Raw genomic sequence first — 19269 nt, forward strand, 5'->3', positions numbered from 1 at the left:
AGACTCCCACTTTTGGGATTTCTCAGCAACAACTCCTAAGAAGGTAAAGGCATCCTCAGCACTTTTACTACTGAACTCACCAGCGCACATAGACTCGACCATGGCTTTGGTCGAATAGTCTAAACCATCATAAATAATCTCTACGAGTTTCATCTAATCAAATCCATGGTGAGGACACTGGGATAGGAGATCATTGAATCTCTCTAAAAACCTATAAAGAGACTCTCCCTCTTGTTGCACACTAGCACTAATTTTCTGCCTAACAACTGCAGTTTTATTCTTAGGGTAGAATTTCATATAGAAAGCAGCAATAAGTTCATGCCATATTTCAATGGATTCAGATGGTAGGTTGTTTAGCCAGGTCTTGGCTTTATCTTTCAAGGAAAAGGGGAACATCTTAAGTTTCAAAACTTCATCAGTAAGGTATTTTATTCTAACTGTCCCACAAATTTCCTCAAAGTCCCTAATATGAAAATAAGGGTTCTCATCATCTTTTCCTAAGAATATAGGGATCATCTGAAGAATACTAGGTTTTATCTCGAAATTAGCCGTATTGGCTGACAATTTAATGCACGAAGCTCGGTTGGTCCTAGTTGGGAACATGTAATCTTTCAAAGTTGCCATCGCTGGCACAGCTGAAGTACTAGGGGTACTTTCCTCACGAAGAGGCATATTTTTAAAACTGAAGTTTCCAAAAACAGGGCTCCCAAAAGAAGAGTCTTCGAGCTCCCTGTCTTCATAAGAAGAACTACTAGGTTTTTCACTAATCAAACGACCTAGGGTGTCTTTTTTCCAAGCCCGTTCTCTAATGACCTCGGGCGTACACTAAAAAAAAACAAAAGAAAAAAAAAAGAAAAAAAAAGCCTAAAATGAAGGGAAGTTCCATGCAAACAAAAACAAGGCTGACTCTACCACAGCAAACCTACTGATTTCCAGCAAACAAAAAGCATGATGGCCCCACTTAGATTGTTTCTAGACCAGCTTCTAATCCTTCGAAAGGGAATTCGTTATAATTTAAGAAAACCCCTCCGGAATCAATCCGAGTCAAAGTAAGTTGAATCGAGATGAGGGAATCTCAGTGGAGCTTTGATACCCAAGGTCTCACCGGTATTACAAGGTGGCGCAGTCACGCATTCAACTCACATAAACCATCATGAACTTCGAAGTATGCTAAAAAGAGTAACCAATATTTTTTGAATTACTTTCCTATTAAGCTCGTTACCCTATCAGTCTCGTTCTATTCCAAAATTTAAAGCTTAGGTTCGCGTTAAGTATCGTTTTCCTAAGGCGGGCAAGAAGAGAACGGTGATGAAATCCGAACCCTTATCTTGTATGGACAGTCCTTGCCCTTTACTAGGAAATTAAAGCAGTCGTTTTCAGTTCCTCGACATATATTCACACGAAGGAAGACAATAACTCGCTGACAGGGTATTCGCGAGTGTTTCGACAAACTTACCTCCCGTTCCAGACGGGGGATGAACCGTTGTAGTCGACTCGGGCCACCTACTCCGATGTCAATGTACGGACCCGAGGGGCCGAGACGATATCGTAATCTTCGTCCTTCTCTGCACACAATTTATATTTAAACTACCCTTCCGTAGGGTTTAAAAATAATGTCCCAAAGTTTAAAGTCCAAAGTCCAAAAATAAAGTGCAAAAGAAAAGGAAAGTAAAAAAAAAAATCTAAAAATAAAATAAATGTCTCTCTTTTTTTTTTCCTCTCTTTTTTTATAAAATAAAAAAAAATCTTCTTCTTTCGCTCCTTTCGCTTTGCCTTTTACTCCAAGTCTTTAAGTATTCACCAAAAGTTTTGGCAAAATTTTCTTTCGCTCCAAATTTCAAATTCTGTAAGGAAAAGACAAAAAACCCAAAAACGTAAAGAAGAACAAAATAAATAAATAAAAACAAATAAAAACCTAAAAAAGAAAAAAAATCTAAAAACTCTAGCCTAAAGACACTTAATAAAACAAAAATTGATCTGATGTTCGATTGAGTTGTAGTAAAAGGTTCGTTGAGGCTTGTGAAAGCAAAAGATTCTACACTTAATAAAACTTAAAAGTAAAGAAAACTTAGATCAAAATTTGATTTCAAGATATTAGAAAATAACCAAGACACTAGAATCCACTGTTACACATGAATGAATGATGTCAAATACTTAATAACTCTAATTAGCCTTTTAATCCTTTATTTTTTAATTCACAAATAATCAAACATATTCTCAAATATTAATTGTATCCCCTAAGCATAGATTATTTAAACAAAGCATAACCTATCTAATTGAATCACAACTAATGAAGAAAATTATGTAAACTTTTAAGAACTCTGCAAAAGCAGTGATTGAGTGAATTATAATTAAATATTAGAGAAAATGAAATAGTTACCCATTATTCATGTGTGAATAGCTTCATCCATTGCCTTGGTTACGCGATAATTTAGCCTCTCATCATGTTGGAAACACGCTCAAAAATGATTTTTATTGCTCAAGGGGTTTACAAATGATGAATATGGGAGAAAATGAATAAAACCGGGTTTTTAACAATTATTTTAGTTACAAACCGAACTGTTACAAAGAACGATAGAAATGATGTGTTACTGTCACTGTAGATATACGACCCCCTCCTTTGTGTCGTTGTTATAGCATGAACAACAGATTTTTGTGGGTCAATGTTCTTCGTGCAGCAGCATAAATGGCAGCTCTGCAACTTCGGTTTCTTAAGATCGGTTGTGTTCTGATTCTCCCCAAAACTCCCCGTCCTTATGATCTCCAGACCCCTTTTTATACTCAACAGGCTGCGACAATCTCCGTATCTTCTCATAATAAATTCCGAGAATAATCTTCTATCAAACACTTTTATTCTTCACTGCCAGTTATGGAAAGTCTTCTCTGTTGTACGATGAATTGTCTCCATTGTCAAAGAATGAAATCCTCTAACAAAATATTCTCCCCTTCAAAGCATATCCCCCAAATACAAGGAAAGAATATCTGATGCTCTAACTGCTCTTTTTGTCGAAGGGAACTTTCTTTTCTTATCAATTCCACACGCCTGCATCCTCTAAACACGATGATACTCCTTGAAACCACACACCAACCTCTGTGAGTCACTCACAAAACACGGGAACCCACAACAGAATATTGTGTCCCTATTTTGCCGAGATTTGAAGAAATATGCCTCAATCCAACCCATATACCAACCCTGTTTCGATGAAACAGGTGGATATCAATCCAAATCCACGAAGAACTCGAACAAAAATCCCGTCAAAATTGTCTCCAAAAGTTCCGCAGTTGAAAAACTATTTTTCCCGCCAAAACAGTTTGTAATGAAGAAGAGATTGGTAGCCCCTATCCAACGTCATGGGTTCCGAATAACAAATGGGTGTTGTGGACAAATGGGCTACACATAGCCGTGGGTGTCACATAACAAAAGTGGGGGTCCATATAGAAAATGTTCTCCGAGGTGCTCCGAGCAACTTTTCGAGCCGAATTTTCCAATAATATTTATTTCCAAAAAATACCTACAAATACACAAAACACCATAATAAGGACGAAAACGAGTAATAACAATATGAAACATTGAGGACAAATTAGACACATAAATGCGTCTATCATAAAGCCATGAAGAAAAGCATTGGAAATATCCAACTGCCTGATATCCCAGCCATTTGTTACAACAATAGTCAATACACACTTGATAGTTGTAGTCTTCACAACAGGGCTGAAAATGTCTGAGTAATCAATTCCATCTTGCTGACTGTACCCTTGTGAAACCAACCTGGCTTTGCACCTTTCTACGCTGCCATTAGAGTTGTATTTGATTTTATACAATTCCATCTTGTTGAATGTACCCTTGTGAAACCAACCTGGATTTGCACCTTTCTATGCTGCCATCAGAGTTGTATTTGATTTTATACACACACTTGTTGCTTAAGACATTCATTCCTTCCACAAATGGTGCCAATATACATGTGCCATTTTCCATTAGAGCAGCATACTCAGCCTTCATATCTACAACCCATTTTGGGTGTTTGGAAGCTTCTTGATAAGATCTTGGCTCTACCTCTGAACTAAGTTTAGATTGTAGAGCAACAGGTAGAGTAAGAACAGTATGTGCACCAAAGTCAGGGCGAAGCTGTTTTGGCTTAGAAATTCCTCTAGATGCTCTGGTAGTAATAGTTCTGACTGGAAGTTATATTTGTGCTGGAGGAATAACAGTGAGAGAGTCACCAGAATCAGTAGGCATATCAGTTGGTGCTGGGAGAGAGGAATTTGCCATTTGAGGACTAAAACAATTTCCAATTTGTAAGGTGACAAGTTCAGAGTCAGGGTGAGATGAGGCCACATGTGACTCAACAGCAAAAGAAAATGTTGATTCATCAAAAGTATCATTTCTGGAGACAAAAGTCCTTTTAGTGAGAGGATCAAAACACTTGTATCCTCTGTAAAGAGAGTTATAGCCCAAAAACACACACTTAGTAGATTTAGGATTGAGCTTGTCAGCTCTGTAGTCAGACAAATTTGGATAACAGCTACACCCAAATACTTTGAGAAAGATATAATCAAGTATAGTATCAAATAGAACGTGAAAGGGGCTAATATAGTGAAGAAGTTTACTGAGAGTTTTATTGATAAGAAAAGTTGCTGCCAAGAAGGAGTCAAACCAGAAATGTTTTGGTAGAGATGCTTGAAAAGCAAGAGTATTTCCTATGTCAGTAATGTGTTTATGCCTTCTTTCAGCAAGACCATTCTGAGCTTGTGTATGAGGACAAGAGATCCCGAGAGTAATTTGATAAGCACGTATGTGCTACATTTTATACTCATATTTATATCAGTTAGGACTCGATATTTTGGCTAATGATCATATTTCAGTGCTTTTGTAGAAAGTACAAGTAAAATTCAATCACTGGAACGATGAATGGTTAAAGGGAGTCAAAATGACATTGGCGACAAAAATGATCGATAAGAGAGCCTCAAATGTGGTGGCCTGGTATGTTTATCTATCAGAAACACTTAAGCCCAGCCCACTAGTTATTTATCATCAAAGAGAAGTGAGAAACATTCAAGCAGCAGCTACAGGCGAGTGGTGTTTTGTTATCAACAACACCATACTTCGAAGCCGAGAATAAAGACGCTCATGACTGCATGCTAGAACAAATCATCATCAGCTCCTGTAGAGATGCATAGAAGAAAAGAGTTCACTGTCGTGGCTGATTTTTGCGGTGGTTCAATGCAATTTTCAGCATTAAGGTGAAGATATCGAGCTTCGAATCTAACTGGAATTAATTACACCGGAGCAAAATGAATCAAACTGGTGGCGGCTGTTTTTGGACTGATTTTTGTACCGTCGAAACATATAGGGAAATGGTTGTTGCAGTCGATGTTTGTGGATGTATGGCTTGGATTTATCATTTCTTTTACAACCCTATGGTACGAGGGAACTTTGGTTCTCTTTAGATTTGAAATTGCAGGTGAAACTCGTCATAGAAGGAAGCCACAAATCAGCAATGATACACCTCCTCAAGCACAGAAAATTGCCCAAAAGATGTTTGAGAAATCGGCTGAGAGAAAATACAAGGAAATGAATGGTGTAGTGGCCGTGAATCGAATAAGATGTTACAATGCTTTGCTGTCGAAGGTGGGTGAAATGCAGTTGCCGGTGATGACTTGGAGTTGGGTGTGGTAGCTATGAATCCTCTAATGGCTGAGATAACTATGTTTGGCGAAACTGGAATCGAAATGGGACTCTGGCTCATACCGCGAAGAGGTTGGCTGAACTGGTGCCGAGTGGGGTTGTACGTAGCTGGTGAACTGAATCCGAGATAGTCAGGGATTAGATTGGTTTTGCTCGGTGGTGGTTTTTCTCAGGGATTGTACTGTTTGGATCTCAAAACTAGTATTGTGATGTTGTTGCTGGTGAAACGATTGCAGTACCTGATGTCTGTGTCTGGAAAGGTTATCTCGGTTGATGTTTGTGGTCGAGATTTGTATGGATAGAAGATTGGAGTTGATGTGTGTGATCACTGGAGGTGAGTTCTTAGTCAGAGAATATGAAATGCGGTTGGGTCGTGGCAGCTGTATGTGAAGCTATAGATATGAAGAAAAATGGCCACAACGAGTTTTGCAAGGAGCTGGAATGGATAGACAATGAGAAGTGGAAGTGCAGAGAAGTTAAAGACGTTGACGATGGATACATGTGTTCGACAACAAGCAAAGCAGGGACCTGATCTCGGTTTTTGAGTTTATTTTGTAGTTAACTGGTCGGCTGTTGGACCAGTGGTGGGAGTGATGATTCATGTTTTGTTTAGGGGTACTGTTGTTGCAGCCTGTGGTTCAAGAGCTTCTAAGGAGGAGTCTGTGGAGTTCAAATGTTTATGACTTGTGTCAACATCATATCTTAACATTCCCATATTGTGCTAAGATTCTTTCACAACGTTTATGGAAACAAAATGAGCACGAGACATCTAGAAGATCAGATGGCAGACAAGTGTTGGAGATGAAGACGTGGCGAAACTTCATTGGGTGATTTTGTTTATCCCTCAACATGTGTCATAGGTTAATTGGATGATGACGTGGTGTAGAGAATTAATAAGGAGATTAGATTTCTTTGGTGAGGCTATGTATACGATCACATATTGAGCCAAAGAGGAGGGCCCCAACCATAGTTCCGCAAGGAGAGAAGGGTTTTGAAGTTTTGTTTTCGATTCTTCATTTTTCATTAGATAGAGTTTGATTTTAATATGTTTATGGTTTTTGAGAAAACCATGTCTAGCTAGAGTCATGTTAGGGTTTAGGTAGAAATCAATTAATTGTGAAAACTCTACATTGATATATGCTTAATAATGATTTGATTGATTAATAGTTTTTCTTCACAAAGCTTGGTGTTTAATCGTTTATGTGATTTTCTTGATTATTTATGCTTTTGAATTGATATTTCGTGCTTCGGTTAAATCCCTAGACGTGGTATGCAAGGATTGATAGGTAATGTTTTAGAATCACTACCCATGAAGCGAAGAAAACTATAGCGGAGAAACAGTATTTGAAAATAAAAGCATGGAATATATTTTTAAATATTAGTAGAGTTTGCATAGTTATTTGGTGGAAACCGAAAATCCTAATAACCCGCTCTCATTCCGTTTATTGTTAACAATTATTTATTATTTCATTTTACCCCGAATTCCTGAAAAATCGTTAAACATCACCTTATTGATTTGTTTATTCTTGGTATTATTTAGTAGAAGTATTTCACACTCCTCGTGGGAACGACCTGTACTTGCCATTGTCTACTAGTTAGACACTGTGCACTTGCAGTATTTATTGTAGGTTTCTGAGCCTACCAAGTTTTTGGCGCCGCTGTCGAGGAGTGGTTGTAAAATACTCTCTGATTTATATCTTTTTGTACATAATTTTATTTTATTTTTCTTTAAGATTTCTTTTGGTTCTTTTTACGTATTTTATTAGATTTTTTTTTAGGTACCTTAGCCTGAAGTGTTGTGGGAGAAAAGAAAGTATGCACTCGCAAGGCTTTTGCAAGAGCGACTTGGAAGATACATTAGAGGTTTTCTTAGCTCATTTTGGGTATGATTTTGATGATGATAGTGTTATTTGTGAAGTCAATGCTTTGTTAGACTCCACACCGCTGCTAGACACTAATAAATGGAAACCCAAACTAGAACCTCTAGTTTTTACTGAGTCTCCACTAGTTCCATTAGTTGAGAAAGATCTGACCTTGACCCTTAATAATGAAACCGTTGTGAATGATAATGGGCCAATTAGTCACGATATCATTGTTCCGTTGAACCCTTGTTTCTCGGATCGTGATTTTCTAAAAGCTTATATGAATGTTCCGAATAAGACTGGGTTCAGTTTTTGCTATCTGGGTACTAATCATCATTACTGCAGGATCATCTTTTCATCAAAAATGATTAGTTGGGTTGATCCCCAACTTTTCAGACTGTATATATATGATTTGCAGGGTACTCTGGGTTCCAACCTCAACTTATTTGAGACTACATGCTACTGGCAAGCAGGGAAACAAATACCTTTCGCTTCATGGGAGTCAACCCATCAGATTTGTTTCCTGGACTCGATATTTTATTTTTATTGCATTTTAAAATTTTCCACCTTAATTTCTACGTTGGATGACTCAATCACATTGAGGACAATGTAATGTTCAAGTGTGGGGGAGTGGTCTTCTCGTTAGGAATTATTATCCAAAAAAAAAATATCATTATGATTTTATGATTATGACCAGCTGTGTAGCGGGTCTTGTGTATGGTATTTTTCATGACCAGCTGTGTAGCGGGTCTTTTGTATGGTATTTTCGATGACCAACTGTGTAGCGGATCTAACTCTCTCTTATAATATGACGAGCGGTGTAGCGGGTCAATTTTTTGTTTTGCTCGAGGACTAGAAAAATATAAGTGTGGGGGTGTTGATAAGCACGTATGTGCTACATTTTATACCCATATTTATATCAGTTAGGACTCGATATTTTGGCTAATGATCATATTTTAGTGCTTTTGTAGAAAGTACAAGTAAAATCCAATCACCGGAACGATGAATGGTTAAATGGAGGCAAAATGACATTGGCGACAAAAATGATCGATAAGAGAGCCTCAAATGTGGTGTCCTGGTATGTTTATCTATCAGCACCACTCAAGCCCGACCCACTAGTTATTTATCATCAAAGAGAAGTGAGAAACTTTTAAGCAACAGCTACAGGAGAGAGGTGTTTTGTTATCAACAACACCATACTTCGAAGCCGAGAATAAAGATGCTCATGACTGCATGTTATATCAAATCATCATCATCTCTTGTAGAGATGCAGAGAAGAAAAGAGTTCACTGCCGTGGATGATTTTTGCGGTGGTTCAATGCAATTTTCAGCAGTAAGGTGAAGATGAATCGAGCTTCGAATCTAACTGGAATTAATGACACCGGAGCAAAATGAATCAAACTGGTGGCGGGTGTTTTTGGCCTGATTTTTGTACTGTCGAAACATCTAGGGAAATGGTTGTTGCAGTCGATGTTTGTGGATGTATGGCTTGGATTTATCATTGCTTTTACAATCCTGTGGTACGAGGGAACTTTGGTTCTCTTTAGATTTGAAATTGCAGGTGAAACTCGTCATAGAAGGAAGCCAGTAATCAACAATGATACACCTCCTCAAGCACAAAAAATTGCCCAAAAGATGTTTGAGAAATCGGCTGAGAGAAAATACAAAGAAATGAATGGTGTAGTGGCTGTGAATCGACTAAGATGTTACAATGCTTTGCTGTCGAAGGTTGGTGAACTGCAGTTGCCGGTGATGACTTGGAGTTGGGTGTGGTGGCTATGAATCCTTTAATGGTTGAGATAACTATGTTCAGCGAAACTGGAATCGAAATGGGCCTCTGGTTCATACCGCGAAGAGGTTGGCTGAACTGGTGCCGAGTGACGTTGTACGTAGTTGGTGAACTGAAGCCGAGATGGTCAGAGATTAGACTGGTTTTGCTCGGTGGTGGTTTTGCTCGGGGATTGTACTGTTTGGAGCTCAAAACTAGTATTGTGATGCTGTTGCTGGTGAAACGATTGCAGTAGATGATGTTTTTGTTTGGAAAGGTTATTTCGGTTGATGTTTGTGGTCGAGATTTGTATGGATAGAAGATTGGAGTTGCTGTGTGTGATCACTGGAGGTGAGTTCTTAGTCAGAGAATATGAAATTCGGTTGGGTCGTGGCAGCTGTATGTGAAGCTGTAGATATGAAGAAAAATGGCTACAACGAGTTTTGGAATGAGCTGGAATGGATAGACAATGAGAAGTGGAAGTACAGAGAAGTCAAAGACGTTGATGATGGATACATGTGTTCGACAACAAGCAAAGCAGGGACCTGATCTCGGTTTTTGAGTTTATTTTGTGGTTAACTGGTCGGGCTGTTGGACCAGTGGTGGGAGTGATGATTCTGTTTTGTTTAGGGGTACTGTTGTTGCAGCCTGTGGTTCACGAGCGTCTGAGAAGGAGTCTGTGGAGTTCCAATGTTTATGACTTGTGCCAACATCATATCTTAACTTTCCCATATTGTGCTAAGATTCTTTCACAATGTTAATGGAAACAAAATGAGCACGAGACATCTAGAAGATCAATGGCAGACAAGTGTTGGAGATGAAGACGTGGCGAAACTTCATTGGGTGATTTTGTTTATCCCTCAACATGTGTCATAGGTTAATTGGATGATGACGTGGTGTAGATAATTAATAAGAAAATTAGATTTCTTTGGTGAGGCTATCTATACGATCACATATTGAGCCAAAGAGGAGGCCCCCGTCCATAGTGCCGCAAGGAGAGAAGGGTTTTGAAGTTTTGTTTCTGATTCTTCATTTTTCATTAGCTAGAGTTTGATTTTAATATGTTTATGGCTTTTGAGAAAGCCATGTCTAGGTAGAGTCATGTTAGGATTTAGGTAGAAATCAATTAATTGTGAAAACTCTACATTGATATATGCTTAATAATGATTTGATTGATTAATAGTTTTTCTTCACAAAGATTGATGTTTAATCGTTTATGTGATTTTCTTGATTATTTATGCTTTTGAATTGATATTTCGTGCTTCGGTTAAATCCCCTAGACGTGGTATGCAAGGATTGATAGGTAATGCTTTAGAATCACTACCCATGAAGCGAAGAAAACTATAGCGGAGAAACAATATTTGAAAATAAAAGCATGGAATATATTTTTAAAGATTAGTAGAGTTTGCATAGTTATTTGGTGGAAACCGAAAATCCTAATAACCCGCTCTCATTCCGTTTATTATTAACAATTATTTATTATTTCATTTTGTCCCGAATTCCATAAAAATCGTTAAACACCACCTTATTGATTTATTGATTCTTGGTATTAGTTAGTAGAAGTATTTCACACTCCTCGTGGGAATGACCTGTACTTGCCATTGTCTACTAGTTAGACGCTGTGCACTTGCAGTATTTATTGTAGGTTTCTGAGCCTACCATAATTCCACATGAGTCAAGGACGGATTTAAAGGGACCTTTGACAAGCTCAAGTACACCATCATATTGGAAAGATACAATAGAGGTATTTAAAATATTTTCACTTGTGCTCTTAAAATGTTGAAAGAATTTTAAACTACCAGTTCTACTTGTCAAGGGATAAATCCAATGGTACCTACTGTAATCATCAATAAAAAAGATATAGTACATAAAGCCATCAAGGGACTGAACAGGGGCAGGACCCCATATATCACAATGGAAAAGCTGTAAAGGTGAAGTAGAAACTTTTTTAGATGGAGGAAATGGTAATTTGTGGTGTTTACCTAATTGGCACTCATGACAGAAAGTTGCTATGGAAGCTGAAGAAAGCTTGATTTGAGTAGAGTTATGCAACTTACTTAGGATTTTGTGGGATGGATGTCCAAGCCTCTTATGCAAGATAGAAGGATCAGCTAGTGTGGAAGTAAAAGAAACCAAAGGAGCCAGTTGAATAGGGTAGATATTATTACACATTGGTCCCTCTGCCACCACTTCATTGGACTTGAGATCCTTCACATTGTACCCCCAGTCAAACAATTCAAGTGACACATTGTTTTCCTTAGTGAACTGAGAAACACAAATAAGATTCTTGCACAGAGAGTGAACTAATAACACATTCATCAGTACAAAATCAGCATGCGAAGTAGAGATTGTAGAATTACCAACATGAGTAATCTTGAGAAATTTACCATTTCAATGTAGATTTACCATGACATGCTCAGAGCCAGCATAAGGAACAATGTCATATAAGAGTGCTGAGTTGTTTGTCATGTGAGCAGAAGCAGCTGAATCAGGAATCCATTGAGTACCCATAACAGTATTTGTAGTAGGGAATGTTGAGCTCAATGAGCAGGTGTAAAATGCTTGATGTGATTTCTCAGAAGAAGAAGCATGAGGTGGTGATGTGGGATAATCACTTTGTTGTGGAGATTCAGTATAGAAAGCTCTAGGGCCAGGTGCAGATTTATTTTTAGATCATTTTGAAGTTGATGGGGTATATCTAAATCTACACCTATTAGCAATATGATTCCACTGCTTGCATATCTGATATTGAATCTCAGAGAAATCAATGGGTGTGAAGTTATTTGAAGTGGTTGGAGGAGGACTCCAGTGCTGAGATGTATGATGAGTCATAGGTGGTTGATATTGATGTTGATGGTGATTGTGTTGGGGTGGTTGTTGCTGATATTGTTGGTGATTGTGTTGAGGTGGTTAATGTGATGATGAATTTGCACCATAACCACCATTTCCCTGTGAATGTGCAACATAACCACCATTCCCCTGTGAATTTGCACCATAACCACCATTACCCTGTAATCGATGACCCCCTGAACTAGATGATGAGTTAGAATTATGATTTCTGCGACCACCAGGAGAACCACGGAAATTGGTCTTCTTAGGAAAAAAAATGCGGAGGGTGCATTTGTTGATTCCAGCATAACTGAAGAATCATGATATTTACTCTGGAGCCATTGCTCATGATGCAATAACTTAGATCTAATCTCACTAAACTTGTAAGGAGTCTCACGATGTTGTGCAGTAACCACAAAATGATCAAAATCAGCATTTAAACCATTCAAAACATGTAAAACTACATCTTCATCTGCAACTTTATCACTAATAGATGTCAGATTATCAACAATTTCTTTCACAGAACTCAAATATTCAGAGATTGGAGTTTTACCTTGTTTAATAGAGTATAGTTGACGACGAAGAAGAGATTACGAGCTACAAAATGGTCATTAAACTCCACTTGCAGATAATCCCACACTTACTTTGAAGTTGTTAACCCAAGAGTACCAGCAGAAACAGATCTGGTAAAAGTTGCATTGAGACATGACAGAACAAAACCATCCATAGAGATCCAGTAAAGATACTCTGGATTGGTAACCATAGCACCATTTTCACTGATCTTAGGAGGAGGACAAACATAAGTTCCTTTGACAAAACGTAGTAGATTTGTAGTGGTATGAATGGTCTCAAACTTATGTTTCAAGAGTAAGTAATTTGTATTATCAAGTTTGAAGGACACAAAATTAGAGATATCCTGAAATGGTAAAGAGAAATTGAATTTAGGTGCAGGAGAGTTATTAAGATTGTGTTGTTGTAAGGCTTGAATCAGGTCTGTGATGATAGAATTTGGAGTAGCCATTGATAATAAGAGATGTGTAGAAGAAATCAATGAATTTCAACTGAAGATTTGGAGCAATAAGTGATGTTCTTTGCCACCGCCAGGTGCAAAGAAAGAGATAACGATCGAAGTTAGTGTGAAATATCTGATACCATGTAGGAACCAAACACAAGTTGTATTGAGAAGTGCGTGAAGGGTTACCAAAAAAGGGCTAGGGTTGAGCTATTTATAGGACATAGTGACCCACTAGAGAACAAAGCAAAAACATAAAAGAAAGTAACATTGCGATTACATTTAAAACATCTAACACAACATTGATTGACTGAACCCTCCAAGGTCTTGAGGGGCATTCAAGAAACAACTATACCGTTTTTTTTTTTTTTTAACATACATCTTTGCAATTTCCCTATAACTAGAAAATGACTTTCCAAAATGCAATACTAGCTGCTGAGACTCAGAGAAGTAAATATAGATAATGTAATGTCAAGTCAAGTCAAGAACTGTTGACTTGACATGTCCTGTGTTGTGTTTGCGTGAATAGTTTGTGTCTCTGTAATGACAATACAACTATAATGATTGGGCTATTTAAAGATAATTATCTCTCTTGTAATTGTCACCTTATTCAATAATACTCTATTATCTGTTTCTCATGGTATCAGACAAACCGATCCTGAGACAAAAAATTTCACAACATCAAAACCTAAAAAAAATTCTGAATCTCAACATCTTTTTCAAAAAATTCTTTGATTCAATATCTTTTACAATAATCTTTATCTTATTCAAATTAGATTTTCTTTTCAAGATTGAAGATCTGTGTCTTCTGAAATTTGAGGGTGTTCTTTGTTAATGTCATCTTCAACGATCGTTTATACAAGAAGAAAGAAAATGAGTTCCGCTGCTCAAGATTCTAGTAATTCTTCTGAATTTGTTTTTACCTTTACTAATATCTTTAATTTTGTATCTACTAAATTGGGTCCAAATAATGTTTTACTCTGGAAAGATCAAATGGAGTCAGTATTGATTTGTACGGATTTGTTTGGTTTTGTTAATGGAGATGTCCAAGAACCGGTAAAACAAGTTGATGTTGATGGTGTTCTGTCACTAAATCCTTTAAGGACTCGTTGGAGGAAAATGAATTGTTTTGTTACTAGTTGTATGAAGGCTACATTTACTAATTCGATTTCTGGTGATGTTTTGGGCTTAGTAACTGCTAGAGAGATTTGGTCATTTCTTGAAGTGAATTTTCAGAGTCAGTTTATGGCAAGGAAGAATTTGTTAAAGAATCAGCTTCATAATCTCAAGAAGGGCAATATGACTATTCTTGTGTATCTACACAATGTTAAGACTATTGCTGATAATTTAGCTGCAATAGGAGAAAGGGTCAGTAATTCAGATCTTGTAATATCTGTGTTGAATGGTCTTGGTAGAGAATTTGATAGTTTTGTGGTTGCTGCTCAGAATAGGGATGCCCCATTTACTTTTGCAGAATTGAAACCTAGATTATTGAACCATGAACAATGGGTTCTTAGTCAGCAACAAGAAACTGCTTCAATTTTTGATGATCAACAACATTCTGCTATGTTTAGTAGAAATATGAATTCTGGTTATAATGGGAAAAACAAGTCAAAGGGTTCAAATGGTTTAAATTCTTTCAAGAGTAATTCATCTTTCAAGACTGGTCAGAGTTCAAATTCTAATCAAGCTAGCTTTTCTGGTTCTGGTATATATAATGGGGGTAGTGGTAATACTGGTGGAAGAAGAGATTTTTCTCAAATAGAGTGTCAAATTTGCAGAAAAAGGGGTCACTTTGCAAGTAGATGCCACTTCAAATATTACCCTCCAACAGATGGTTCAGGAAATGTTGCTCAATAAGCTTTTGCTTCTATTGGTGAAAAGCAGTCTTTTGATCCTCCTGCTTCTACTTCTGAAGCACCTCAATGGCTTGCATACTCTAGAGAAACTGCTCGTATTACTGGTGATCATGAGGCTCTTTTACAACATACTTAAAATTACAGCGGCAAGGACAAAGTACAAGTAGGCAATGGTAAGTCTCTTGTTATTTCATTTACTGGAACTTCTACTATTCAAACACCTAAAACAAGTTTTAGGCTTAATTCTATCCAGCTAGTTCCAGATATGAAACATAATCTGCTATCAGTTGCTAAATTCACAAGGGAAAATTCATGCTATTTTAAACTTACACCATATGGATATGAAATAAGAGATTTGTTGACACATGCTTTGCTTGCTCATGGAACTATGGTTAATAATTTGTATCATGTTCAAAATATTTCTTTACCTAAAAGTTCTTCTTTTTCTACTCTTTCTTTGTCAACAACTGTGTCTGCTTCTTCTCAAGTGTGGCATGATAGAATAGGTCACCCCTCTAGTCATATCATTCAAAAGCTTCATTCTTCTAAACACATTGTTTTAACAACTCCTCATTCTACATCTTTGTGTCATCCTTGTCAGCTTGCTAAAAGCAAGAAATTGCCTTTTCAGTTGTCTAACTCTCATGCAACTCAACCATTGTCACTTATCCACTGTGATGTATGGGGTCCTACTGTTCCTTCTCTAAATGGTTATAAGTACTATATTATATTCATAGATGATTATAGTAGGTTTCATTGGATTTATCCAATGGAACTGAAATATGATGCTATACAATCCTTTACTCATTTTAAAAGTCACACTGAAAATCAGTTTTCAACAAAAATTCTTTCTTTTCAAGTTGATGGTGTTGCTGAACTTGTTAAAGGGTCTTTTAAGGATTTTCTAGATAAATGTGGCATTCTTACTAGGATTTATTGTCCCAAAACTCCATAACAAAATGGCCTGGCTGAAAGAAAGCATAGGCATATTACTGAGATGGGCAACACACTCTTGTTTAATTCTTTTTGTCCTAAAGAAATGTGGTATGATGCTTTCTTAACTGCCACTTACTTGATCAATAGAACACCTAGTAGAATTCTGAATTACAAATCTCCTTTTGAAGTCTTGTTTGGTTCCGTACCTTATTAATATTTTCTTAAAATTTTTGGCTCAATTTTTTATCCTCTTTTATCTCACGCTAGAGTTGATAAACTTTCACCCAAGTCTGCAAAATGTGTCTTTTTGGGTTATAGTACTCTTCATAAGGGTTATAGATGTTATAACCCTGTAACTAGAAAATTACATATTTCCAGGAATGTTGTTTTTGATGAAACTCAGTTTTACTTTCCTTGTCCTGTTTCTTCCTCATCTGTGCCAGCTGAAATAAGTTCTTTGTCATCTGATAATTCTTCATCTTTGTCTACTGATATTTATGATTTTTCTCCTTCTCATTCTATGGTTACAAGAGCACAAAAAGGAATTTCAAAACCAAAACTCTTTCCAGATCATGTTTCTCATGTGTCTATAAGACATCCTCTTCCTTCTGCATATACAACTTTATTAACTACAGAAACTGAGCCAAAGACTTTTAAGAAAGCAATGTAGAATCCTAAATGGCAGGCCTCTATGAAGGATGAATATACATCCTTGAGAGATAATGATACATGGGAGTATGTAGCCCCAGAATCACATATGGATATTTTAGGTTCTAAGTGGGTTTATAAGATTAAAAGGAAACCAGATGGGACTATTGATAGATTTAAGTCTAGATTATTAACAAAAGGCTACAATCAACAGGATTATATTGGCTTTAATGAGACATTTAGTCCAGTTGTAAAGTGCACAACAGTGAAATTTGTCCTGTGTATGGCTATTTCTTATAATTGGCAAGTTAGGCAGTTGGATGTGAATAATGCATTCTTACATGGTTTTTTAGATGAAGATGTATATGTCTCAGCCACAAGGGTTCATAAATCCTGATTATCCTCCAGATTGTGTTTGTCATCTGAAAAAGAGCTTATATGGATTGAAACAAGCTCCAAGAGCTTGGTTTCATAGGTTTAGTACTTTTTTGGTTGCTTATAGTTTCAAGAAATCTATCTCATATAATTCTATGTTTGTTCTTCATTCTTAGTCCGGGATGCTTGTTTTATTTCTCTATGTGGATGATATTTTATTAACTGGAAGTTCTGTTATGATGATTGATGCTTTAATATCTTCTCTTAAATAAGAATTTGCAATGAAGGAACTTGGCAGTCTGGGTTACTTTCTTGGTATTGAAGCTGTTAGAAGTAATGATTCTCTTGTTTTAACTCAGAAAAAGTATACATTTGAGTTATTATCTAAAACTAATATGTTGGATTGCAAGTCATGTGACACACCAGTAGTCAAGGGTCCAAGGGTTTCTTTACATTATGGTATAATCTTAGATAATATCAGTGAATATAGAACTGTTGTAGGAAGTTTACAGTACTTAACAATCACTAGGCCAGACATTTGTTTCGCTGTGAATTATGTGTCACAGTTCATGTGCATCTTCAGCTAGTTAAGAGAATTTTGAGGTATTTGAAAGGCACAACTTGGAGTTTGTATTACTTTGAAGAAGAGCAATTTGACAACATTAACTGCATATACTGATTCAGATTTGGCAGGATGTCCAGGTACAAGGAAATCAACTTCAGGTTATGCAGTCTTTTTGGGTTCTAATTCGATTTCTTGGTCCTCTAAGAAACAACCTACTGTTTCAAAGTCTTCTGCTGAGGCATAATATAAGTGTTTGTCTGTTTCTTCAGCTGAACTAAAGTGGCTTGTGGATTTACTATCTGAGTTACATATTTCTGTTACAAGTCAACCTTTACTCTTGTGTGATAATACAAGTGCTTTGGTATTAGCATCTAATCATGTTTTCCATGCCATGACAAAGCATATAGAGATACAGTACCATACTGTAAGGGAGTTGGTGGAAAGTGGATTTCTGAAGCTACAACATATTTCAAGTGAAGACCAGTTAGTTGATCTGTTTACAAAAGGGTTATGTTCACCTACCTTTTCAAGGTTGTTGTAGTCATTACTAGATTCAAGTATAAAGGCTTCTGCAAATTCTTTCTCTGCTTCATCAAGTTCAGTCACTGATGTTACTTAGTTCTTTGTACTGCTTTTTCTACTTTGTGTTTTCAAACTGTTATGTTCTTGTCAATCCCTAACAGTTTGAGGGGGTGTATTAGATACTGTAATGTCAAGTCAAGAACTGTTGACCTGTCCTGTGTTGTGTTTGTGTGAATAGTTTGTGTATCTGTAATGACACTATAATTATAATGATTGGACTATTTAAAGCTAATCATCTCTCTTGTAATTGTCACCTTATTCAATAATACTATATTATCTGTTTCTGAGTAAACTTGAGTTCCCAATTGGAACACTGAAGCCTTTGCAGCCATAAGATTAGAATGACAAGAGTAGATAGTTTAAATTTGCTCCCCCAGACTGACACCACCATGATGACCCCTTGCAAATGTAACTGCACTCGAGGCAGAACGTACAACTTCGTTCAGCAGTACCACCAACACTATCTTTAGTAGTACAGTTTGGTAATTCACAACTAGCGTCTAGCGACGTGTAGTTGCATTCGCGATGGAGCAATGACTACACAAAAATAAGAAAGGAAGGAAATCTAGACATTTAATATGGAATTAGGGCTGCACAAGACCCGCCCACCAAACCCAAACCCGCCCGTACCCGCTAAACCCGTGGTTTTTTAGTCCATACCCGCCCGTTGTGGGTGCAGGGTTGGTTATGAAGAAAAAAAACCCGCTGTCTGTGGGTGCGAGGTTGGTTTAAGCTACTACCCGCCCATACCCGCCCAAAACCCGCAGATTTTATACCATTAGATAAAACTAATCCTAGCCGTCCATTATGAAACCCTAATACTAGTAGATAGGATAAGTGATAACCCTCATTCACTTTCTACACTCTTGTCTATGTTCGGCCTCTCCTCTTCTTCCTCCTCAATTCTTCTTCTTCACCTACGAACGACAATTACCAGAAATCTTCACCAGAAATCAACAACAACAACTTCGAATCTTCACCAGAAATCGACAACAATCGAAAAATCAACAGATTCAACACTTAATCTTCATCTGTGAACTTAAGTAAAACATGTGTGTGTGTGTGTGAATGAGTATTGAATTATAAAGCGGGTCTAAGCGGGTTTAAACCCATACCCGCCCAACCCGCAGCGGGCAGGTAACAAAAC

The 19269-nt window shown here is 37.2% G+C and overlaps 1 protein-coding gene across 1 annotated transcript; it reads right to left on the reverse strand.

Annotated features, from left to right (window-relative positions):
• Positions 1-12226: 12226 nt before the first annotated feature.
• On the reverse strand, positions 12227-13166 carry LOC113312345 (protein decapping 5-like). Its single transcript, XM_026561104.1, has 3 exons — positions 12790-13166; positions 12506-12631; positions 12227-12455 (listed from the first exon to the last, which is right to left on the reverse strand). The coding sequence occupies exons 1-3, from the start codon at positions 13164-13166 to the stop codon at positions 12227-12229; spliced, it is 732 nt and encodes a 243-aa protein (XP_026416889.1).
• Positions 13167-19269: the final 6103 nt, after the last annotated feature.

This window comes from Papaver somniferum, chromosome 9 (assembly GCF_003573695.1).
Source record: "Papaver somniferum cultivar HN1 chromosome 9, ASM357369v1, whole genome shotgun sequence".
In the NCBI taxonomy this organism is placed as follows: Eukaryota; Viridiplantae; Streptophyta; class Magnoliopsida; order Ranunculales; family Papaveraceae; genus Papaver; species Papaver somniferum.